This window comes from Erpetoichthys calabaricus, chromosome 14, assembly GCF_900747795.2.
Source record: "Erpetoichthys calabaricus chromosome 14, fErpCal1.3, whole genome shotgun sequence".
Taxonomy (NCBI): Eukaryota; Metazoa; Chordata; class Cladistia; order Polypteriformes; family Polypteridae; genus Erpetoichthys; species Erpetoichthys calabaricus.
The window spans coordinates 25,006,872-25,033,503 of NC_041407.2; the positions used below are offsets into that span (position 1 = coordinate 25,006,872).

A 26,632-nucleotide genomic window follows, 5' to 3' on the forward strand; every position below is an offset into this window, starting at 1 on the left:
GTTCACATCAGTGTAGACCACGTGTTCTGGTTTCAAAGGAGATAATCATGAGGTGTCCCACCATAAAACCCCTGGGTGACTGGCAGGACCTCACGTCACTATGTCCTGATGATACAGGTGGTGGACAGCAATAGCCAGAGGTGCCACCCGAGACTTTACATGGCACCTGTGGACAGGAATGTCCCTCTTGCAGCCACTGTAACCATCACTCCCACCCCCATACATGGCACCCATGTCCACTAGCCAGCCCTGCAAATAAAACACCAAAAGGGACCAGATAGCTTTGTCCAGTATGTTTTACTGGTTTAATTGACTTCTGTAAATCTGAGATCACATGGAAGGGACACGTACCAGAAGGGACACAGGAGGAGAATGGCACAACACATAGCGCTGAAGGACATGCCGGTGAATGGGAGAACAAGGAAACCAACGACCAGCAGAGCCGCCGAGAGGGAGGCACAGCAGCACAACTCGCCTCTTCTCTCAGCGCTGCACTGACCTGGCACATCCAGAGCTGATGTTAACGGGTCATGCCCACTGGCACTGGCAGGTACTGGAAAAAGAAACCAGACGGCCCTTTCAAGCCATCCCTGTGTTAGCCTTGGGCCACAGGTCCTCTCAGCATATCTCCGTGGCTGTCTGAACCTCTGTCTTCTTTGCCTAATTCTGATCCCCCCTAACCCAAGTTCTTCTTGCCAGCCTCACTCAAGTCCTTTCCTTCAAAGTCCTCTGCTTCAGAGGCTTTACTTCCATCATTAAATAACCAAGGCCAGCTTCCTCTGCCCAGGCTCACCTCCCAGACATTCTTAGCCTTATAACCCCTTTCACTTGGACTGCCTTCTTACTTACTGACTCGTGGTCTCCCACCAGCCCTGATGTCTCATTCCTAGGCTCGTCCTCCTCCTCTTCCCATTGGTGTCACCTGCTCACTTCTCTCAAATGCTTGACCTGTGTTTCTTCACTCAGAGGCCCTTCATCTTCCTCCTCCCATGACTCTCGGCTCCTCCCACCAAACACAAATCTGTACTGTCACCGCCAGTAGAGCAACCTCCTTGCTCTTAGGACCCCCTCCCTGACTCGCTCATATGCTTTGACTTCTCCTATTCTCACAAGGCCCCCGTCCTCCCTTATATGCTTTACCTACTCTTCTAATTAGTCCCACCTCCTCACTCTTAGGCCATGCCCTCTTCTAATTAGCCCCACCCTCTTAGTCATAGTTCCTGCCTTCACCTTTAGTGACCCCTATTTTGTCACTCATAGGCTCCACCTTCTCTCTCTAAGACCCTGTCCTGTCCTCTAACTAGCACCTCCTTCTCATTCTTAGGCTCTACCTCCTCCTTTAATTATCCCCACCCCCTAACTTATAGTCCCTGCCTTCACCTTTAACGAGCCCCACAGGTCCCACCACCTCCTCACTCTTAGGTCCTGCCCCTCCTCTAATTAGCCTCACCCTCTTACTCTTAGTCCCTGCCTTCCGCTATAACAAGTCCCACTTTGTCACTAACAGATTCCCACCTCCTCCTCTTCTAATTAGCCTCACCTCCTCACTCCCAGGTGCTGCCTCCACCATTAATGAGTCCCAACTGCTCACTCATCGGCCTTACCTCCTGCTCCACAAATTAGCACCTCCTCCTCACTCACTCAAAGTTTCTGCCTTCACCTATAATGAGCTCCACCTTCTCACTCATAGGCCCCACCTCCTCTAATAAGTCCATCACTCTGAGGCCCTGCCTTCACCATTAGCAAAGCCCACCTACTCACAGGCCTTATCTCCTCTTCTCCTAATTAGGCCCACCTTCTAACTCTTAGTCCCTGCCCCTCCTATAATTAGCTCCTCCTTCTCATTCTTAGTCCTTATCTCCTTCTCTGCCTTAGAGATCTTAGCTCCTCTTCTAATTAGCCCCAGCTTCACACTCACAGGTTTAACCTCCTTTTCCTTTTTTTAATTCGCCCCACCTCATCAATCCTATGCCGTGTCTCCACCATTAACAAGCTCCAACTTCTCACTCGCAGGCCTTACCTTGTCCTGTAATTAGCCCCACCCCTTACTCATAGTCTATGTCTTTGCCCTTAACAAGCCCCACCTCCTCCTTTAATTAGACCCACCTCCTCACTCTTAGGCTCTTCCTCCTGCTCTAATTAACAACACCGCCTCACTCTTATGTCTTACCTTCTCCTCCTCTAATAAGCCCCACCACTTCACTCGTGGACCCTGACTCCACCTTTAACAAACCCCACCTACTCATTCACAGACCTTATCTCTTTTTCTAATTAGCTCCCCTCATTCTTTGGCTCCACCCCTCCTCTAATCAGCACCACCTCCTTAGTTATAGACCCTGCCTCCAGCACTAATGAGCCCCAACTTCTTACTCATAGGCCTTAACCTCCTCCTCTAATTAGCCCACCCCCTCATTCATAATCTCTGTCTTCACCCTTAACAAGTCCCACCTCCTCATTCTTAGGCCTTTCCCCTTCCTTTATTGAGCCCCACCCCCTCATTCTGTCTCTGTCTTCACCCTTAACAAGCCCCACCCCCTCATTCATAGTCTCTGTCTTCACCCTTAACAAGCCCCACCTCCTCATTCTTAGGCCCTTTCCCCTCCTTTAATGAGCCCCACCCACTCATTCATAGTCTCTGCCTTCACCTTTAACAAACCCCCATCCCCTTCCTCACAGGCCACAGCCACCCGAATTGGCCCTCTTTATCCCAATTGGCCCAATCATTCCTGGATGCATCCCTTGCACCTCAAACTGAAGAGGAGCTACTGAGCAGTGGAAGGGGCGGCCACAATTCTGGGACATCTCCTGAACCCACCTTTGTAGTTTCGAGTCACCTTGGGCCTCCAGCAAATTTTTATGAAGACAGAGTAGGAGAGGGTCTGGCACGTCAGGCATGTGCTTTGTGCTCCCACTTTCACATGATAATCTCTCCCTGCCTGGCACGGAGCAAGCTTTTGAAGTCCTCAGCAGGTCATGGTGGCCCACCTGCCATTCAGATACCCCCCTGTGTAGCAGCAGCTGCAGAGGGTGCTAAGGACGCCATACCCATGCTCCAAGGAATGACCTGGGTGAATGGAAATGAAGCTATGAGATATGCAGAAGGACCCCCCCTTAGTGCTGAAGCGACTGGAAGGACAGGTTAATGGGGTGCCCCTCAAATGTTTAGTGAAAGCATGCTTGACTCAGTCCCCTCAGAATCCTGTAATTGTCCATTTATGGTAAGGGCAAATGGGCAAAAGAAGAGCCCAACCGTGGACCAGTTCCTTTGTAATCTGATGTCCTATACTGGATCTGAAAGGCAGACGGAGGGTCCCATGTGTGAGGGGGACATTACTGCTACACATGCCGTATCTTCAAACCTCCCCAGGGGTCCGGAAAAGCAGGGTGGCATGGCCTCCATCCCTGTTAGCACCAGTTGAAAGGACTCTTCTGGGGGGGGCTGAATACTTTTTAGACGGGGACAGACACAGCAAGAACGACACTTGTGGGGAAAGACACGGGACATCTGCGCTTGGGGTACAAGAATATTGCTACCAATTCTGGCTCAATTGGAACTTCTCAGGCGTTGTCGCAAAAAAAAGTGCACCTGCAGGAGTGTGCCCAGCAGCCCGTGGGCGTCACGCCGGGCCCTCCCTCGCCATCTCAGGGAGGGGCTGTATCAGTACTTCACCAGTCACGGCGCCTGGTGACTCAGACAGGTGTGGTCCTCCTGTTGACGCCCTCCTTGAGGTCCTTCTGAAAGCAGTTGTGGACCTGCAGGAAGCCCGCATCCTGCTCAGAGCTGTACGTGCCACTGGTGGGGCTCTTCAGAGGGTCTCGCGAGAGGGTGTACATGGAGATTTCAGTCATGGGCACGGAACCCAGCATCTTGAGTCCCATGGGTGACGTCTCCCGAGAAGGGGAGGGCTCTGTGGAACGGGAGCTGGACGTTGACCGTCTCCTCCGATACCTGTAGCTGGGCATTCTGGAGTACGGGGAGGAGGATGACGAGGCCTTGATGAACTCCCTGCGCGTCTTAAAGCGCGTCTCCTTGTTCTTCTCAATGTAAATATTGACGGCCAGCACGCCAATGGCTTCGGCCACTATGAAGGACAGGGCCCCAAAGTAGAAGGACCAGCCATAGTTGTACTGGTTCTTTCTGTCCTCGTCCTTTTTGTCACTAGGGTCCCCTGCGTTGCTCGAGATGTACACGATGATGCCGATGATGTTACTCAGACCTGCAAGCGAGAAAACACAGAGGCCATTAGCAACCTGCCAGCAGCGCCCTCACCGCCATAGCAATGTCACCCGTGTCACGCGTCCACTTGGATACGCACCTGCGGCTACAAAGAGGATGCCGGCGCTCAACAGGATGTTGTTTTTATTGCTGTAGATCCTCCCGGCCCCCACACAGAGGCCTCCGAGGAGCAGGAGGATGGTGCTCAAGATGGGGAAAACGCTGGAGGCGCGCACGATACCTGCGAGGAAGAGGAAGAGGAAGGAGCACAGCTGGCATTTACCGACAATATTTGATTGTGTTTATTTTTTACTTAAATTGCTAACTTTACATTTGGACAAGCTGATGATCTCAAGTCAAAGGCCCGGATGAAAGGCAGTGGCTTACGTATCACATGTCAAATGTGGCACTGTCACCGCTGTCCCAGTGTGTTCCTACCAAGGTTATTATAGTTAACGAAAACTAAAATCAAAACTGAAACTATTATTAAATAAGAAGTTTCATAAACTGAAATAAAATAACAAAACCGAAATGAAAAACTAAACGAAACTATTAAAGAAGCTTAAAAGACTATGCATCGATCATTCGATCCTCCAACCCGCTGAATGCGAACACAGGGTCACGTGGTTCTGCTGGAGCCAATCCCAGCCAACACAGGGCGCAAGGCAGGAACCAATCCCGGACAGGGCGCCAACCCACCGCAGGACACACACGGGACAATTTAGAATCGCCAATCCACATGTCTTTGGACTGTGGGAGGAAACCGGAGCACCCAGAGGGGAGAACATGCAAACTCCACGCAGGGAGGACCCGGGAAGCGAACCCCGGTCTCCTCACTGCGAGGCAATATAGCTACCACTGCGCCACCGACGGTGGAAAGACTAGGTGAAGTAAAATAATAATTTACTAAAATAATTTTAGTTTTCGTTTTTGAATGAATATTCTTGCTGTTAGTTTTTAACTCTTATAAGTTTTAACTCTAAAACTGAAAGTCATCCACCACGAGCCGCCCGCACATACTCATCCAGTGACCGGCGGCTGGTGATGGAGGGCGGCTGTTCACACAGCATTTGCGGTGACAGAGCGAGCTGAATGCACGCGTAAAGCCTGTGGAATAGAAAGCGAGTTATGTGCCTCCTTTCTTTGCATTTGTTGTATATCAACATGCAATTGAAACGCCTGAAATCGGAATGTGGTGGTCAACAAAACCTTTACCGTATGGACAGAAAAATCACGAGTGAGTAACGGTTCAGTTCGTTTCTCAGGTGCCTGCTTTTTGTTGACAGCAATTCACCTGCCACTTCGCACATGAAGTATACGAAGTATAGAAAAAGTAATCATGACCCCGAGATTTTGATAACTCTTGACGTTTTAAACCTCCTCGAATCCGAAAATACCTGTTTTTGGAATAATGTGTGTGTGTGTGTAAACACGATAACTCAAAACGCAACTAGATAGACGGATGACATTTGGCATGTGTTTGTTACACCAGAATTGTAGATCTGCATTAACTTTTGGGCCAAATCCATTAACCAGAAGTGGTACTTTACCTGAACATATACTCGTTTTTTTTTTATTCATGCAGCTGCAGAGTCCGATTTATTCAACTTCACTTTTGTAATAATTGTTTGGTATATTATTAATTTGATTTGTTATTGATGTTTCTTTAATGTACATAATATAATCATTGTCATGCGGTTTATTCCTCAAATATCCATCCCCATATCCGAGTACTGGAGAAAGTCTAGTCTCGCGATTTTTGAAAATAAAACGGCGCTGGGGCGGCACGGTGGCGCAGTGGTAGCGCTGCTGCCTCGCAGTTAGGAGACCCGGGTTCGCTTCCCGGGTCCTCCCTGCGTGGAGTTTGCATGTTCTCCCCGTGTCTGCGTGGGTTTCCTCCCACAGTCCAAAGACATGCAGGTTAGGTGGATTGGCGATTCTAAATTGGCCCTAGTGTGTTTGTGTGTGTCCTGCGGTGGGTTGGCACCCTGCCCAGGATTGCTTCCTGCCTTGTGCCCTGTGTTGGCTGGGATTGGCTCCAGCAGACCCCCCGTGACCCTGTGTTCAGATTCAGCGGGTTAGAAAATGGATGGATGGATGGATGGAAAACGGCGCTGACCGAGAGACTGACTGGGTCATCATACAAGAGCAGCATATTGTTGCTGACCAATCACATTTGCTTTAAAAACGTCGTTTAACAACAAAGAGATACAAACTTTGTAAAATTCCTGAGCTGCCAACGTCTCTACTGAGCTACAGAAGAGAGTCTGCCAGGTGATGGAAAGCTAAACATACTAGTGTGTTTTTGTATTTATTCTAGATTTATTAATTTCTCTTTTTTAGTTAATATTCATCATTCTTAATACCAGATATTGTGAAAATAATCCAGTAGCAGAATTATGTTTTAAAATATCTGTCCCCATTTTTTCAATGTTTCTCTCAAAATAGTTAGTTGAAATATCATATTCTTTTTGCTCTTAACATCAGCCATATCACATTTATTGCATAACGGAGATTTTTCCTGCCTTGCATCCAAACCTGCTGGGGTTGGCTCCAGGTTCCTGTGATCCTGCTCTGGTTTAGATAATGTATATATTGTCTCTGTCATTTTGTGCCCATCCACACTCCTATTACCTGCTCTCGCTCTGCTCGTTATGGGTTTACTGTTCTTATGGTGGGCTCTCACTGCCCCTAACCTTCACACCCATCCATTCATCCATTTTCCAACCCGCTGAATCCGAACACAGGGTCACAGGGGTCTGCTGGAGCCAATCCCAACCAACACAGGGCACAAGGCAGGAACCAATCCCGGGCAGGGTGCCAATCCACTGCAGGACACACACCCACACACCAAGCACTCACTAGGGACAATTTAGAATCGCCAATCCACCTAACCAGCATGTCTTTGGACTGTGGGAGGAAACCGGAGCGCCCGGAGGAAACCCCTTCACACCTCATGCTTGTTTTTTTTGTTTCCCTCAATACAACTAGGTGGGGTCTACACACTCCTTCAAGCCTAAGACCCCTGTTCTCCCTAAGCCCCTGTGATTTTCATGATCACACCTGTCAGAACACAGTAGATTGTGTTTTCTGATTTTTGATCTTTTCAGGCCGGCGGCTGGCCAAATTGTGTCTATAAATTATTTGTGCCTGAGATGGAATCAGAGATCATATGGCTGGTAGAAAATAACAAAGCTCAGTATTTGAGATTTTTGAATGCGAGATTTTTGAATGCAATATTGAAGGCATTCATTATAAGCACATTGTTGTTGGAGTAGGATATGTGGTGTGCTGTGGATATTTAGAGTAAAAAACCCTCACACCTTAAAATTCACTTAAAGTTCATTACAAATTGGCCCATTCTGGGCAATAAAAGGAAAACAAAAAAAGTGCTAACAGTCAGCGCAGATTTGTTCAGCACAAATGACATAGAAAATATTTTAAAAATTAAAAAAAATTGTGTAAAACTGATCATATTCGGTACCTGGTTTTGATTATGCTTGTTTTTATCAGACAAAAACAAAACCAAATAGTAAAGTGTAGTGCAGTAAGCTTCCACTAACATTAAACTCATATCTAAACCCGCTAAGTGTACAGTTCTGTCTCATTGTGACACAAAAACTAAACTCCATAGCAGCTCTTTAACAGTACCATAATTACTAAAACTAAAACTGAAACTAATATATATATATAAATAAAATAGAAATGTCTTTGTAAAATAAAAAACTAAACTAAAACTAAAAATACACGATGAAGGAAAACTAAAACTAAACTGAATTTCCAAGTAAGGTCAGAAAAAATATAGAAATAAAAACTAATATAAAAAGTCTAAACTATAATAACCTTGGTCCCTACTATTCTCAAGTGTGCAGAGTGCGACGTTGTCACTGTGTGGTTACTAACAGCCCATAAGGCACCAGGGGGACATCCCTCGCTGACATGAAGCCCTCTGGCTCGGGGCCAAAAGACTCCATATTGAGAAGATCCTCATGCAGCTCACGTCCCCTCGTGCTACATGTCTGTGATGACACCATGCCAGACCCTATAGATAACCCGCTGTGACCCCCGAGCATGTAGCTCATCTACAAACCATTGACATGGCCGACATCTTCAAGTTACTGACACCCCACGTCTATGATGTTACATTGTGCTCCATGTCACTGATGCCCCGGTGTGCCACAAGTCAGCTCCATGTCCCTCATATTCTCAAGTGTACTGAGGTGCAGAGGGTCACCTGTCACTGTGTGGTTACTGAAACGCCATGTGGCACCAGGGGGACATCTCTGACATGATGCCCACTGCTCAGCAGCCTACGAGTCACTGTGAGTGAGCATGTCATGTGCTACTGATATGCCAATGTACTCCATATCCTGAAGACCTCCACACACTTGACGTCACCGTGCACGGCGTCTTTGATGACACCAGATGGTGTACCGTATGGATAAGCCACTGTGATGACACACTGACCCCCATGTGTTGCTCATCAATCTATAGACCACTGGCATCCCTTTATGCCCAGATGTCACCAACATCTCCAAGTTGTTGACATGCCCATGGACCACATGCCATTGATGTCAGAGTTTACTCCTTGTCACTGGTGTCCCACATACTGTCACCAATATCTCTGAGTGCTACATGTCCCTCGTGTTCTCAAGTGAACTGATGTGCAGAGTGCCACATGTCACTGTGTGGTTACTGATACGCCATATGGCACCATGTGGACATCCCGTGTGCTACGTGCTACTGACATGATGGCCACACCTCAGCCATCACTGTGACGTGCTACGAATATGGCAATGTACTCCATACTGTGAAGATCGTCATGCACTTGACGTCACCTTGTTCAACATGTCTCTGATGACCCATTGTGATGACACCCTGACACCCTAGCGCGTAGCTCAGCAGTCCACAAATTACTGGCATCACTAACGTCACCAACATCTTCAGTAATTGACACCCCAGTGGGCCACATGCAACTGATGTCACAGTGTGCTACCGGTTACTGATGTCCCAGTACTCCACAAATCACCGGTGTCCCTGCACGCACGTCACATTGTGAACATGTCTCTGTCACCCCTGTGAGATCCATATCACGAGTGTCTTCTGCAGTCTTTATGTCACTTCATGCCAGAAGCCATAGCACCTGCACTTCAGAGTAGGTCCTCCAAGTTGAAGCTAAACACGGTCAGGCCCGGCCAGTACTTGGATGGGAGACCATTTAGGAAAAACTTGGGCTTCTGCTGGAAGAGGTGTTGGTGAGGCCAGCAGGGGGCGCTCATCCTGTGGTCTGAATGTGGATCCCAATACCCTCCAGTGCAGTGATGAGGACACTGAGCTCTAAAATGATGACACGTAAAACCGAAGTGCCGACTCTGATTGGTCATAAAAGATCCCTGGGCATCCTTCGTAAAGAGCAGGGTGACCCTGAGGTCCAGTCTGAACTGCCCATCACGGCCACTGTGACCCCCAAATCATCCCCCGTCTCTGACTGGCTATCTCTCTCACTCCTTCACCTCCTAATAGCTAATGTGTGGTGAGCATACTGATGAGATACTGGCTGCCATCCCATCATCCAGGTGGGTGCTGCACATTGGTGGTGGTCTAAGTAATGTGCTACATAAGTGTAAACAATTATTATTATTGATGTTACTGGGGTCTCAGTGTGATATCAGCAAGACCCCAGTGCTCAGTCTTTAGTGACATCACATTGTGGCCCATGTCACAGAGGTTCACAACATGTCACTGAAATCCCAGCAGTCCGCATGTCTCAAGGCCCAGGGTGACATTTATTAGAGCATTAGAAACATTTTGACAAGGTCAGCCACAAAACTTCTGTCCACCTAATTTCTCCAAAGTAATATCGTCTACTTTTGAAGGTCACTAATGTCCTGCTGTCCCCCACACTGCTTTGTTGTTTATTTCAGGTCTCTTTAGTTGTCTGCACGAAGAAGAACTCATTTTAATGTCACCGTCTCAATCTACTGGACTAATCCCCTTCATCATTTTAAAAACTTCAGTCAGGTCACCTCTTAGTCTCTCCTCACGGCTCATTCCTCTCAGTCCTGAATCAGCCGAGTCGCTCTCCTCTGGGCTTCCACCAGCACTGCTGCGTGGGAAATCACAACTGAACACGGACCTCCAGGAGAGGCCTCAACCAGTCAGATCGATGGAAGGAGCAGAACCTCCACTGACTTGTACTGCACACGTCAGGGCGCTATATCACCTGAAATTCTGTTAGTCTCCTTAATGGCTTCTGTACTCTGTCTGGATGTAGACAATGACCACCTCACTGGGACGCCCAGCTCCCCCTCCTAATAAAGGACATCTGTCAAGCTGGAGATCTCCCATTGACTCACATCAAAGTATATCAGCAGGATCCTCTGCAACCTCCATGTTTGTGTGCTGTCAGTGCCAACCAGGACCATCCCAGCGCTAGAGAGCAGGACTTGAGGGAGCCTCCAAAACTTAACATGTCGTTACTTCACTACATTTAGGTGGGCCGGGCGTAATGGCCTGCTCTCTCATCCAAATTTATCTGTCTATTTATCTATAGTGCCTTTCACATCTATCTATCTGTTATATAGTGCCTTTCACATCTATCTATCTATCTATCTATCTATCTATCTATCTATCTATCTATCTATCTATCTATCTATCTATCTATCTATCTATAGTGCCTTTTATATTCTATCTATCTGTTATACAGTGCCTTTTATAATCAATCTATCTATCTATCTATAGTGCCTTTCACATCTATCTATCTGTTAAATAGTGCCTTTTATATTCTATCTACTGCGGTGGGTTGGCACCCTGCCCGGGATTGGTTCCTGCCTTGTGCCCCGTGTTGGCTGGGATTGGCTCCAGCAGACCCCCGTGACCCTGTGTTCGGATTCAGCGGGTTGGAAAATGGATGGATGGATATTCTATCTATCTGTTATACAGTGCCTTTTATATTCTATCTATCTATCTATAGTGCCTTTCACATCTATCTATCTATCTATCTATCTATCTATCTATCTATCTATCTATCTATCTATCTATCTATCTATCTATCTATCTATCTATCATATAGTGCCTTTATATAGTATCTATCTATCTATCTATCTATCTATCTATCTATCTATCTATCTATCTATCTATCTATCTATCTATCTATCTATCTATCTATCTATCTTATAGTGCCTTTCACATCTATCTATCTATCTATCTATCTATCTATCTATCTATCTATCTATCTATCTATCTATCTATCTATCTATCTATCTATCTATCTGTCATATAGTGCCTTTCACATCTATCTATCTATCTATCTATCTATCTATCATATAGTGCCTTTATATAGTAGCTATCTATCTATCTATCTATCTATCTATCTATCTATCTATCTATCTATCTATCTATCTATCTATCTATCTATCTATCTATCATATAGTGCCTTTCACATCTATCTATCTATCTATCTATCTATCTATCTATCTATCTATCTATCTATCTATCTATCTATCTATCTATCTATCTATCTGTTATATAGTGCCTTTTATAATCTATTTATAGTGCCTTTCATATCTATCTATGTTATACAGTGCCTTTTGTATTCTATCTATCTATCTATAGTGCCTTTCACATCTATCTATCTATCTATCTATCTATCTATCTATCTATCTATCTATCTATCTATCTATCTGTCATATAGTGCCTTTATATAGTATCTATCTATCTATCTATCTATCTATCTATCTATCTATCTATCTATCTATCTATCATATAGTGCCTTTCACATCTATCTATCTATCTATCTATCTATCTATCTATCTATCTATCTATCTATCTATCTATCTATCTATCTGTTATATAGTGCCTTTTATAATCTATTTATAGTGCCTTTCATATCTATCTATGTTATATAGTGCCTTTTATATTCTATATATCTATCTATAGTGCCTTTCACATCTATCTATCTGTTATATAGTGCCTTTCATATCTATCTATCTATCTATCTATCTATCTATCTATCTATCTATCTATCTATTATATAGTGCCTTTATATAGTATCTATCTATCTATCTATCTATCTATCTATCTATCTATCTATCTATCTATCTATCTATCTTATAGTGCCTTTCACATCTATCTATCTATCTATCTATCTATCTATCTATCTATCTATCTATCTATCTATCTATCTATCTATCTATCTATCTGTCATATAGTGCCTTTCACATCTATCTATCTATCTATCTATCTATCTATCTATCTATCTATCTATCTATCTATCTATCTATCTATCATATAGTGCCTTTATATAGTAGCTATCTATCTATCTATCTATCTATCTATCTATCTATCTATCTATCTATCTATCTATCTATCTATCTATCTATCTATCTATCATATAGTGCCTTTCACATCTATCTATCTATCTATCTATCTATCTATCTATCTATCTATCTATCTATCTATCTATCTATCTGTTATATAGTGCCTTTTATAATCTATTTATAGTGCCTTTCATATCTATCTATGTTATACAGTGCCTTTTGTATTCTATCTATCTATCTATAGTGCCTTTCACATCTATCTATCTATCTATCTATCTATCTATCTATCTATCTATCTATCTATCTATCTATCTATCTATCTATCTATCTGTCATATAGTGCCTTTATATAGTATCTATCTATCTATCTATCTATCTATCTATCTATCTATCTATCATATAGTGCCTTTCACATCTATCTATCTATCTATCTATCTATCTATCTATCTATCTATCTATCTATCTGTTATATAGTGCCTTTTATAATCTATTTATAGTGCCTTTCATATCTATCTATGTTATATAGTGCCTTTTATATTCTATATATCTATCTATAGTGCCTTTCACATCTATCTATCTGTTATATAGTGCCTTTCATATCTATCTATCTATCTATCTATCTATCTATCTATCTATCTATCTATCTATCTATCTATCTATCTATTATATAGTGCCTTTTATATTCTATCTATCTATTATATAGTGTCTTACATGTCTATTTATCAGTCTCTCTCTCTCCATGTCACTCACTTGATTGATTTGTCACCATTCGACATGTCCACACATTCCCAGTACTCAGTTGCCCCCGACTCATCACACCAAGCAGTCGAGTGTCCCCTCTGACGCTGAGTGATGTGTTGTCAAGGCGCTATATACACTACACCACCCTGTCTGTGTCATCATCACGCTGCTGTCTTTGATGTTGTGCAGTGTGGCTGGTATCTCAGAGACCCCAGAGAGTTAAACATTTATGACTTTTCAGATTTCTGTGATATTTCCGCTGCTGGTCTGTCATGGATACCCAGCCATGTGCGTTGTGCTTTTCACGACTGTTCCATGTTTTCACGACTATGGCAGTTAAACAAGCGCTTCTGCCACCAGTAAGGTCTCATCGTCCTGGCATCACGCTTACCCCACTATCCTAGACTTGCCCACCCCAGCAGGTACTTGAGCACTGTACAGTACATATTTGTGTTTCCACCACCTCTTGGTCCTGTCATCCCCCATTTAGCTCTCTTTAAATGTGGTGACACCCCAGACCTAACCTAAGGGAGGTGGTCCTCTCATCTCAAACCCCCAAAAGCAGTGAGCACTCCTAGTAGATGTGGCCCATGACAGCCATACTTACGCAGCAGGTACTCCGAGCTGTCGGTGTCGTAGTCGTTATCCTCAGGGAAATGGTTGATCCGGTAGCAGCTTCCTCTGTTGAGACCTGGAAGTGAACAGAAGACCCTGAGCAAAGGTGACACAGAGTGATGGGCGTTAGGATGGGGGGTGGGCAGTTGGGGGGTCACAGATTGCAGCACCTTAGTATCAGTAGTCATATGGTGATGTGGACAGAGTACAGCACAATTCTCACACGCACATCCAGTCAACATGCGACCTGCCACCCCCCTCCGGTCACATGAGGAGGAGAAGGATGGAGTGGCGGTGCTCAGATGGAGGAAGAGGAGGAGGAGGCTGTGACTCTTGTGCTCCACATCGAGGAATCCAATTGACTTGTGTGGTGACGCCTGCAGTCGGTGGACTGGGGTGCAGAAAATGCATTTGAGGGCTGCCTGGGTTTATGTTTTATGCCCTATTGTTCGTTTTTGCTTTTTGGTCACTATTATGTATGTTAATGTTGTTATTTATGTTTATTATTTGTATAATTATGTATTTTTTATTAGTGTGGTTTATTGTCTGGTTTCTAAGCTGGTTCTGCCTTGTACATTGTGTTGTGTGGGTGTTTCCCTATGAGGCGTGACCATCTGTCAATCTCAGCTGAGGGACCGCCTCCAGCCTTATGAAGGCTCATGGGAATTGCAGTCCCTTGTGGTACCTTGTATGCGCTTGACTGTTGATGAGTTTTCCATCCTTTTATTTTTTATTATTGCTGTTTGAATTTTTTTTTTCTCTGTTTAAGGATTTTGGTTTATGGATTGGGGCCTGGTGACTGTAGATTGCCGGTTTTTTTAGGCAACTCCTTTTTGGTTCCTTTGAGCCTTTTGCATTTTGGTTAATAATCCTTTGAGGGACTTGTCTCTGCTCTAGCTGGAGTTTCTTGGTTCTGCCCCTAGTGAGACATTTTCAAATGTTTGAATTTTAAGGCTTTAAGCCTCCCATTTTTCTGGGTCAGGCTTTCCTTGGCTGAGATCTGTTCTGCGGACTTTACAGAGGTCTCACCCCTCCGCCATTTTGTGACAGGGGCACCCTCAGATTTTCGTCATTCAGGAACTTGCTCAGGGTGATGCCATCAAACCCCTGGCAGTATCGGTGAACTTGGGATTACAGAACGTTCCTGTCAGCCCCTGTGGCTAAAGGAGACCTCCGGTTGTTAGATTGACCAATAAGAGGCATGTCCCTTACACAGCAGTCACCCGCCCAGTTTTACATTCACCTCACCCCCATTTATATCTGCTGAGGAATTCACTCAGGGTGACATCTTCCTTTCAGCTGCTCGTGCTCTCCAATAAAGGGGCTTACTTACATCTCCTACCCACCCTGGGCCATAGGTCCCCAACAGATGTCCTCCAGGCAGCTCTGTCCTACACTTAAGTGAAGTCCAGGGCTCAGCACCGTGTGTTTCTTGGCCTTCTTTTCTTCCTTGGGTCACGGACCGTTTGGTGATGCTGGTGGGACGCCTTCCAAAGGCTGCTCAAATCCACCACCATTTCTTCTTTAAAATCTCCGCTTCTGCAGGCATCCCGTGTGTTCTCTGCCAAAGGTAACTGCGGCTGACGTGTCTGGAGGATCCTTCATAGACACGTGTTGATGAAGATCTGAACATTCTTAACTGGTTGTAACAGTCATTCTCCAGGTCTCAGCTTCAGAAAGAAGGACCGACGTCACTTTGGTACTGGGAATCCCTTCACCAGCTCCTTGGACCTCCAGATGTTTCTCAGCTGCAGACATGCTGTCCTAGCCTTGCTGGTTCTGGCCTAACATCGGTATCTTGGTCTCCCTACTTGTCAGTGAGACTCCCAAGTTGGTGAAGGTTTGCACTTCTAGTGATCCAGGGTTGGTCTTGTTGGTGTTGATGAGTTTCACCTTTCATTTGTTAATGGAACGTCAAACTTTGGTAAAAGCGTTTGCCAAGTTATTGGTCTTATCTTGTATCTGCCGATGCACATGTGACAGGAGCACAAGGTCATTGGAGAAGTGAAGATCATCCAGCTGCTTCCAAAGAGTCCATTGGATAAGAGGAATCAGATGTCACACTCTGGTCCTTGGGATTACAGGACAGCATCCTATGCCATCTGTGCCACAGGAGAACTCGTTCTGCTCCTCAGCCAATCAGGTTCAGTCTGTGAGGGCTCCTCCCTCTTAGCCTCGTTCTGCTCACCCCATTCACTGCACTCATCCCGTCTGATGGTGTATCCAGGTCACGTCACCATTTGACACTCAGGGTGATGCCTCCCCAGCTCAGCTCTCCCTCCCAGTGACAGCAGCAGGTGGACTTTGAATTACAGGACGTCTCCTTTGGGCGACTATGGCACTCTGCAAACTCTAAGTTCAAGTTGCACTGCTATCTCAGGAAGGATGAGCAGACGAAAGTGGGCTGCCACACTGAGTGAATTCCAGACGGACCCCCTCCTGATTATTTATTTTGTGCCACACGTAACATTTGAGAAGGGGGTCATTTTTGCTTTTATTTTTGACAAAATGGAACGGCCATTTCTGTGCATTACTATCTGCCATCCTTGATCACCCAACTTGCGAATGGTGAAGGCCAGGGTCTGTTCCCTTGTGTTATTCGTCTACCAGATTGTGTTTCCTGATCCCTACTTTTGTTTATTTTATATGTTATTGTAATTATTTAATGGATGCATTAATATATTTCTATGACAATGAATTGTTCTCCTATGACTCTTGTGTTGGGGGTGCCATGGTGGCGCAGTGGTAGCGCTGCTGCCTCGCAGTTAGGAGACATAGGTTCGCTTCCCGGGTCCTCCCTGCGTGGAGTTTGCATGTTCTCCCCGTGTCTGCGTGGGTTTCCTCCCACAGTCCAAAGACATGCAGGTTAGGTACATTGGTGATCCTAAATTGTGCTTGGTGTGTGTGTCCTGCGGTGGGCTGGCACCCTGCCCGGGGATTTATTCCTGTTCCTGTGTTGGCTGGTATTGACCCTGTGTTAGGATATAGCAGGTTGGATAATGACTGACTGACTGACTGACTGACTGACTCTTGTGTTGTGCGGGTGGCACCCCAGGAGGCGGGGCCACCCTGATGTCACCACACCGCCGTCTGGCTATTCAGGTGGTCTTTCTTATTGGATTTTCTAAATTGTTGATAGTTTACTGCTTTGTTTTTGGTTTATGACATCTGGATCACGCCTTGGCAGGCTGAGGACTGCCTTTTAGGCCGCTCTTGTTCAATTTTTTGAGCTTTGTTGTTTTTCTCTTTTGCTAAGTAAACACCTTCATGTTTATAAAGATCCCTTATTTTACTGTAGACTGGCTCTCCAAACACTGGAGAATGGACTGAAGTTGTTAGAATCTACTCCTTGTGTTCTTTGGGTGGAACCGTAAGAGGCGGGGCCACGATGACATCACTTCTGTGGGCCCACCCCCTAACTTTATATTCAGAGTCTGTGTGAGGATTGTTTTGATTTTTCTATTTTTTTTATGGATTTATTTCTTCCATTTTTAAATTCTTTCAAGAGAGTTTTCATAGGTTTCCTCTCCCTTGAAGGGCATTTTTGGGGAGCTTTTAAACATTTATTATTATTAATTATTATTTGGCTGATACCTTTATCCAAGGTGACGTACAATAATTGATATACAACTGCTTACATTGTTTTTAATGGGAGGATTTGAACCCACAACCTCAGTGGTTACCGTACAATGGATGGACTGATTTATAGACGTACTGATGTTTAAATTACACGGTGATTGTGGAGAAGGGTTCAACAGGAAAGATTACTGACTGAGTGATTGGTTTGTAAATTACATGGCTATTGTTCAGAAATGTTCAATACATAAGAAAATGAACTGATTATTATTTGGCTGACTCTTTTATCCAAGGTGACTTACAACATTTAATATACAACTGGTCACTCAATGTCAGTAACAGAATTTAAACCCACAACCTCAGAGTTTTAAGTCCAAAGCCTTAACCACTACTATACCAGCGCCAGGCAAAATTTAAAGGCACTACCTCGTTTTGAATCTACACATGTCTGAAGGCTTGTCTCTTGAGCTTGGGGTCTGGCTGCCTGGGGTGAGACCTGCTTGAGAGGCTGACCAGTGACGTCCTGATACTGTCAAGGATTCTTCATCCCTTTTTATCAAAGTTCTTACACAAAAAATCTTACACAATCACCCCAAAAGTGCACGCAGTGCCTTGCAGTCCTTACTATTCTCTTGACTAATATTAGATAGATAGATATGAAAGGTGCTATTTAACAGATAGACAGATATGAAAGGCACTATATAACAGATAGATAGGTAGATAGATAGATAGATAGATAGATAGATAGATAGATAGATAGATAGATAGATAGATAGATAGATAGATAGATAGATAGATAGATATGAAAGGCACTATATGAGATAGATATGAAAGGCACTATATAACAGATAGATATGAAAGGCACTATATGAGATAGATATGAAAGGCACTATATAAGATAGATACTGTAGATATGAAAGGCGCTATATAACAGATATATATGAAAGGCACTATATAACAGATAGATAGATAGATAGATAGATAGATAGATAGATAGATAGATAGATAGATATGAAAGGTGCTATATAACAGATAGATAGATGTGAAAGGCACTATATAACAGATAGATAGATAGATAGATAGATAGATAGATAGATAGATAGATAGATAGATATGAAAGGCACTATATAACAGATAGATAGATAGATAGATAGATAGATAGATAGATAGATAGATATGAAAGGCACTATATGAGATAGATATGAAAGGCACTATATAACAGATAGATAGATATGAAAGGCACTATATGAGATAGATACTGTAGATATGAAAGGTGCTATATAACAGATATATATGAAAGGCACTATATAACAGATAGATAGATAGATAGATAGATAGATAGATAGATAGATAGATAGATAGATAGATAGATAGATATGAAAGGTGCTATATGATAGATATATATGAAAGGCACTATATAACAGATAGATAGATGTGAAAGGCACTATATAACATAGATAGATACATAGATAGATATGAAAGCACTATGTAACAGATAACTAGATAGATATGAAAGGCACTATATAACAGATAGATAGATTACAGTGCCAGTGAGGCATCATACTGGCGTAGTCGGTAGGACTGCATTTATTGCAATATTCACTCCACGTTTATGAGGTTTTTGCTGCCCGATGCTGGTGACATGTGGCATGTTGGTCTTACACACACCTAAGAGTTTCATGAGCCTCTGTACCTGTGTCAATAAGCTCGGGAGCTGGACTCATCCAAAGATGACCTTCAGAAGATGGCGGCCCCAGTTCGGCTTCATACTGTGAAGGTCAAGCTGGCTTAGTGCCCCCCAAGTGTTCTAGCTTTACAGGACAAAGACACATCTGATGAACATCAGGACAACTCCTTTTAATGGCGGCCCTACGTCCCCAATCAGCAGACCTGGCCTTTCGTAGTCTTTCTCCATTGAACATGGGCTGCGTGTGGCTGCGTGTGGCTTCATGAAGCCCTCCATTCTCTTTCTGCCCCCCACGTGTTGACATGTTAATTATTAAATGATTTCTGTGTCCTGCCCTCCCCCCTAACGTGCTTTGAAACTTTCTCCCAAACGCCCGCCCCTCCCTGCGCCGTCCGCTCTTATTAAAAGCTGTGATCCATTTTTCAGTGGCCGGTTAATTACGGAGTCTGCTATCTGCCCCTCTTTGCTTTCCCACATGCCTTTCGGTTTCATTGCCTTGTTAATTAGCGGATGTGACAGCTTGCCTCTGGAAGAAGCGGCCTCCTCCCTCAGTAATGAACCCTGTCTGGTGGCACGGCGGGACGCGGAGGGGCTTCCTCCCTACCGCACAGTGCAGCTTCTCCATGGCAACCTGCACCGGCTTCCAAGAATCGCATTTCCATAACGTCTCCAAGGATGCCTTTGACATCTTCATTGTTCCTTCATACAAAAACCCCTGGTCGTTGCCAGCCAGGCTTCTGGATTGAAGTGAGCAATACATCGGCCAGGCCGGCAGACTCGCTGCTAAATTACGAGTCAAAACATGCCAACGCACCGCTTGTTAGAGTCGGCTAATAATTCGATTAGTAGCAGTAATAACAGAGCGGCGCCACAGGGGCCCGGCTAGCGCCAACAACTACAAAAGACGCTGTGAGCTGGCAATCCCCGGCTAGCACCTTCACCACCCACACAGAATGAGAGCAAGACGCTGCGTCTCCCAGTGATGCACAAGTGCCAGAAGAATTGGGAGAACGAGAGGTGACTGGCATCAAAACACACCTAAGATCGATTGGCACCTGCCCATCTTCTCGAGCCATCAATGTGAAGTCAAGTCTCATGCATGTGGGCACCTCTTGACGGGGAGGGGGGCCACACAGGGAGCCGTCCACAGCCACCTGCACTCCCTAAACGCTGCGTCCAGCATCAACAACACGCACCTCCTGTTCATCAGTGGACTGTGTAGTATAGCGCCTCACACCCAAGCCTCTCTCCAGGTTAGAGAAGCAGCAGAGACCCTTTTACAACCATCCTTAGACAGTAACATACAGTGGCTGGAAGGCATGAGGGTCTTACCTCTGATGCAGTACAATTTCGGCCCATTCAGACCTCCACACCAGTGCTTCAAAGTTTCAAATGGTTTTTATAATCACCCGCCATGCATGCACACACCTCACCTTGACGTAGAGCGATCCGGGGCACTCTCAGGGAAACAATTCCTGTGGGATTTGCAGGTTCTCCACGTGTCTGTGTGAAGCTCTGATTTTCCTTCCGTATCAAAAACACATGCAGGTCAGGTCTGCACTGACCAGGAGTGAGTGTGGGTACCCCGTGCTGAACGACACCTTTGTCTACACTCTTAGAAAAATAAAAGGTGCCAAAGTGGTTCTTCAGAGTGATGTCGTAGGAGAACCATTTTTCGTTCCCAAAAGAACCATCTACATGAAGGTTCCAGAAAGAACTTTCATTTATGCCGATCCATAGCAAGCTGTATAAATAACCATGAGTGGACAGTAACATGGGCTGAGATGAGGATTTCTTGATCGGCCTGCGTCCTGCTGGCTAGCCTAGTAGACATTAAAGATTTCCCGCTTGGTCCACATATTAGGAATGCTTTCTAAGCCCAAAGAACCAACTTCATCTGCAAAGAACCCTTCCAAGAATGAAAAGGCTCTTAGTTATGCAGTATGTCTACGAGGAACCACAAAGACCCAACCGAGCGTCTTTACAACTGTTATTTTTAACAGTGCGGCGTTGATTCCAGCCCTGTACCCACCTGCTTGGGCAGCTCCGAGACCCCAGGAACCTAAAATTGATCTAAGTGGACACAGAAAACAGGTAGATGTCTGCACCTATAGCGTCCCGCATTCCGTATGTGTACGTGGATCGGGGTATCTGGGTGTGCTCCCCCATCAGTGTGTCTCTGTGTACGTCATGGTGTACACACCTTCCCCTTACCCAGAGACACACCACATCCTGCCACCCATCCACTCGGCTATTCGGTAGGCTGAGCTCCAGTCTGAGTGCTGCCTACCGCCCCTGGGGGGACATTCCGGTACACCCCCATGTGTAGCACTGCCCTGGCAAACAATAACTCTGAAGTATTAAAGTTGAAATAAAAATAAAAGATTCTGGCACCCCGGACTCCAAACATCTTCTGCGAGACGTTCTTCTGCATTTCATAAACACAACATCAGGTTAACTGACCACCCAAAAGTGAGTGAAGGTGACAAGACTGGCATCCCATCCTGGGTGGGTTCCAGCCATCTACACTTTGCTTTAAGGGTACACTCTTAAAAATAAAAGTGCCAGAGTGGTCCTTCAGAGCGATGCCACCGGGTATCCTCAACACAACTCTCCACATGAAGGTTCCAGGAAGAACTTTGAATTATTTCGATCCATAACAGACTCCACGAATAGACGATGACAAAATCTGTGAAATCCCAAAAGGCTTCTGATTTTAAAAGGACACACAATAGCACAAGTTGAGTTTGGGTTTTCATCATCTGTTATATCTTGCTTGGTAGTCTAAGGATTTCTATTTTGTTTAATTTTTAGGAACCTTTTGAAATCTCAGAGACCCAATTTAATTTACAAAGACCCCCACCTACAATGAAACGGATCTTTGTCAAGCAATGGTAGCACTAGCCCCCGTATGTGTGTTCACCCTGTGATGGACGGGTGGCCCGTCCACGGATTGTTCCTGCCTTGCACCCAGTGCTTGCTACACAGGCTTCAGCTCCTCAGCGTCCCTGCTCAGGATAAGCGGGTATGAAAATGAAAGGATAGCTGGAGTTAGGAGAAACCACAAAAACTAGTAATGTGACATTCATGGGGTGAAGATCTTTAAGAGTGTACGCTTAAGATATGACCGGGGACCAATGGATATAAAAATGGACGGAGACGCACACTCTTCGTATTCAACGGCCCTCCGTTTAGTTCGGGGGACTGGCGTCCCTAAGAAATCGAACTGTGCTCTAAAATGATCAAACACTGCATGAAGGAAAAGGAAAAATCGTCGACCCTAAGCGTTCCACCCAGGCCGCAGCCTGCATGAGCCCACTTCAGTCGACCCCGCCGACGAGTTCAGCACTTGGACAAAGAACAGCGCCTGTGCCAAAGGGGACAAGTCACTACTGGTAGACCCCCTCCTCCCACTCCCCACCCCGTGGCTCCTTCTGCCGTGGAAAAACGGGCAGCAGCGTTGACCCCGGCGATGTATTCAGGGCTTTGAGGAACCGCTGGGGGTCCGTCGACTTGCGCCGCGGGAGATGCAAAGAGCTAATGAGCGAGCGGCTCCTCATGCATTATTACCGAAGAAAGAGCATCGGAAAGGGCCGTCGCTTAGGGCAGGGACGACAGCGAGAACCGGCCGATCCAGCGCATGCAATCAACAAAGAGAAATCGGCATTGAAGAGCGCGGAGCGTACAGGACCGGAGACCTCATTAAACCGCACGACACGCGGCCCATTTGGACGATGAAGTGAGTCGTCTGTCAAGAAGGGAGAACCGAGAGCCATTAAGGACCCCCCTCTCGGCTTCCGACTCGTTTCAGTAATCAAAAGTGGGGGTGGGACTTGGAGGACAGAGTGTTAGGGGCCGAGGGCCTTTGTGAAAGATGGTGAATTGGGGGGGTGGGGGCTTTGAGATACAGCTAACACTGAAATACAGCGTGTGTCCATCACTCAGACCACCTCTTGGAGCTCAATATATAGTGCCTTTTATAATCTATCTATCTATCTATCTATCTATCTATCTATCTATCTATCTATCTATCTATCTATCTATCTATCTATCTATCTATTATATAGTGCCTTTTATAATCTATCTATCTATCTATCTATCTATCTATCATATAGTGGCTTGTTCTATCTATCTATCTGCTATATAGTGCCATTCATATCTATCTATCTATCTATCTATCTATCTATCTATCTATCTATCTATTATATAGTGCCTTTTATAATCTATCTATCTATCTATCTATCTATCTATCTATCTATCTATCTATCTATCTATCTATCTATCTATCTATTATATAGTGCCTTTTATAATCTATCTATCTATCTATCATATAGTGGCTTGTTCTATCTATCTATCTGCTATATAGTGCCATTCATATCTATCTATCTATCTATCTATCTATCTATCTATCTATCTATCTATCATATAGTGCCTTGTTCTATCTATCTATCTATCTGCTATATAGTGCCATTCATATCTATCTATCTATCTATCTATCTATCTATCTATCTATCTATCTATCTATCTATCTATCTATCTATCTATCTATCTATCTATCTATCTATCTATCTATCATATAGTGCCTTGTTCTATCTATCTATCTGCTATATAGTGCCATTCATATCTATCTATCTATCTATCTATCTATCTATCTATCTATCTATCTATCTATCTATCTATCTATCTATCATATAGTGCCTTGTTCTATCTATCTATCTGCTATATAGTGCCATTCATATCTATCTATCTATCTATCTATCTATCTATCTATCTATCTATCTATCTATCTATCTATCTATCTATCTATCATATAGTGCCTTGTTCTATCTATCTATCTATCTATCTGCTATATAGTGCCATTCATATCTATCTATCTATCTATCTATCTATCTATCTATCTATCTATCTATCTATCTATCTATCTATCTATCATATAGTGCCTTGTTCTATCTATCTATCTGCTATATAGTGCCATTCATATCTATCTATCTATCTATCTATCTATCTATCTATCTATCTATCTATCTATCTATCTATCTATCTATCTATCTATCTATCATATAGTGCCTTGTTCTATCTATCTATCTGCTATATAGTGCCATTCATATCTATCTATCTATCTATCTATCTATCTATCTATCTATCTATCTATCTATCTATCTATCTATCTATCTATCTATCTATCTATCTATCTATCTGTCTGTCTATCTATCTATCTATCTATCTATCTATCTATCTATCTATCTATCTATCATATAGTGCCTTGTTCTATCTATCTATCTGCTATATAGTGCCATTCATATCTATCTATCTATCTATCTATCTATCTATCTATCTATCTATCTATCTATCTATCTATCTATCTATCTATCTATCTATCTGTCTGTCTATCTATCTATCTATCTATCTATCTATCTATCTATCTATCATATAGTGCCTTGTTCTATCTATCTATCTGCTATATAGTGCCTTTCATATCTATCTGTCTGTCTAATTAGGTAATATGTCTTACACTATTATCTGCCTATCTCTCATGTCTATTTATCTATATAATATTGTGTCTTACACTAGCGGTCATCTATGTACTCTATGTACTGTATTTATCTATATAGTATAGTATTATGTATATAGTATAGTATCTTTCAAATCCGTTTCATATCTTACATATACGTGTGTGTACAACTGACTTTAAATCGGTTCACTTTTTCATACCCTCATCTTTTATATTACTTTTAAGATGAAACAGATATGTAGAAGTCTCAGGCGTTACAGTTGCGAAAAGCACAATATGATTGATAGAGGTGAAAGGCATTATATGACAGACAGACATGAAAGGCAACATATGATAAAAAGAAGAGAGATACGAAAGGCACTATATGATAGATACACATGTGTGAACGATGCTATATGATAGTTTTACATTTGTTTACATGGCTGACGCCTTACAACATTTGAGATAATATTGGTTACATTTCTTTTACTTTTTCCAGTTGGTGCACAGGCAGGTGAAGTGTATTGCTCATGATCGTTGTCAGTAGCAGGATTTTTAACCGACAGCCTCAGATTTTAAAGTGCAAAGCCATCACCACTAAGGCACACTGTATGGCCAGATGTAAAAGTCACAATATGATAGATAGATAGATGTGAAAGGCACTATATGATACAGATTTGACTCGTATGCTCCCATAGCTCATCTCTTTCTCGACCCTCTCTGCACCACGAGGTCTCACCCGATGACTGTTTTATCTAAACGGATTCCGACAACAATGAGACCCCCCCCCCCCCCCAAACACTCCCCCTCTTTCTTCCAAACACACACACACACACTCACGGACATACTTGTTTAAGGCAAACAGACAAAAGGCGGAGATGAAAGGACAAGCCAAACCTACGTGACTCCGTCGTCTTATAAAGTTGAATTGAAAGTAACATTGCCGAGATCGCGAAGCCCGTTCTCGGCGTACTCCACAGATATATTTGACAATACATTTGAATATATTTTAAGATGCCCTTCCAGCCGTCTATTTTTATACCTAGTTCACGTTTCCATAGCAATTTCACAGATGCAGTTACCAGGCAACGGCGTCAAATACAATAAAGCCTCAAATGAAAGGCGGCTGGTATACGTGCGCCCATTTATTATTAATCTGCGCTCTCTGACCGCACTTCATGCCGCTCGACTCCGTTCACATGCGTTCGCGCACAGCCATAAGCTTCCCGGTACCCCCGAGGCCGCCGTGCCCGTGCAGCTGTATGCCCCGCGCGGGCTTCAGTTCCCATCCCTGCACCCTGGTCAAGTACAGCGCCTCTGTTGTCTCCCTTCAGACTAACCCCCCCCGCCCTTCTCCTCCCCTAATTTCTATCGGCAGTCACTGGAAGGCGATGTACGCGCCGATGCGTCGCTTTGTTCCTAGCAGACCGTCGCCCCCCGCCTAATCCGCCGCTCAACTTTTGAGCCTCCTCCCCGACACCTCCGAGTCCTGTAACCGCCTGTGCTGCTCAGCCCCCTGTAGCAGGAGGCGCGCCAGCGGTCTGCACGCCCGGCATACCTTCGATACAGCAGATCCTCCAGAGCCCGGAGTGGGTCAGGTCTCCTTTAGTTTTCTTGGGTTGGTTTTGAGTTTCGTCGCTCGTGATGTTGGTGGCATTGCAGATGTGCGCTCTCGAGTAGAGCCAATAGTCGGTGCCAATCGCGATGGTCATCAGACTGAAGGCGGCAAAAGCCCCGACTGTGGTCAGTAGCGTCTGGACTCCGCGGTCACACCAAGCCATAGCGCTGCATAATAATCCAGATCCCCCCAGCTAGAGAGAAACGCTCCTCATTTCCGAGGCCACCAGTCGGCGCCCCGGGGTGCGAAGCTTTCCTCCGCGCCCCGTGCGGACTCTTCGGCGACACTTTCCTGTCGTCCGGATCGCCTCCTGCCAGTTGAAGCTTTTTCACAAACTCGAGTGATTTGATTCAGAAGGCACTCCGCCAGTT

General features: G+C 44.5%; 1 protein-coding gene across 1 annotated transcript; it reads right to left on the bottom strand.

Moving 5' to 3' along the window:
• Nucleotides 1-278: 278 nt before the first annotated feature.
• cacng4b (calcium channel, voltage-dependent, gamma subunit 4b) lies at nt 279-26,632 on the bottom strand. Its single transcript, XM_051919066.1, has 5 exons — nt 26,202-26,632; nt 13,882-13,965; nt 4,317-4,457; nt 2,576-4,217; nt 279-2,106 (listed from the first exon to the last, which is right to left on the bottom strand). The coding sequence occupies exons 1-4, from the start codon at nt 26,422-26,424 to the stop codon at nt 3,691-3,693; spliced, it is 975 nt and encodes a 324-aa protein (XP_051775026.1). The 5' UTR covers nt 26,425-26,632; the 3' UTR covers nt 279-2,106; nt 2,576-3,690.

What these genes read in the sequence shown, in the direction of transcription:
- cacng4b (XM_051919066.1), bottom strand. Translation starts at nt 26,424, where the DNA reads ATGGCTTGGTGTGACCGCGGAGTCCAGACGCTACTGACCACAGTCGGG. An exon ending in GAGGATCTGCTGTATCGAAG is followed by an intron (nt 13,966 to 26,201) that starts GTATGCCGGGCG and finishes GTTCACTTCCAG; the next exon opens with GTCTCAACAGAGGAAGCTGC. An exon ending in CAGCTCGGAGTACCTGCTGC is followed by an intron (nt 4,458 to 13,881) that starts GTAAGTATGGCT and finishes TCTTCCTCGCAG; the next exon opens with GTATCGTGCGCGCCTCCAGC.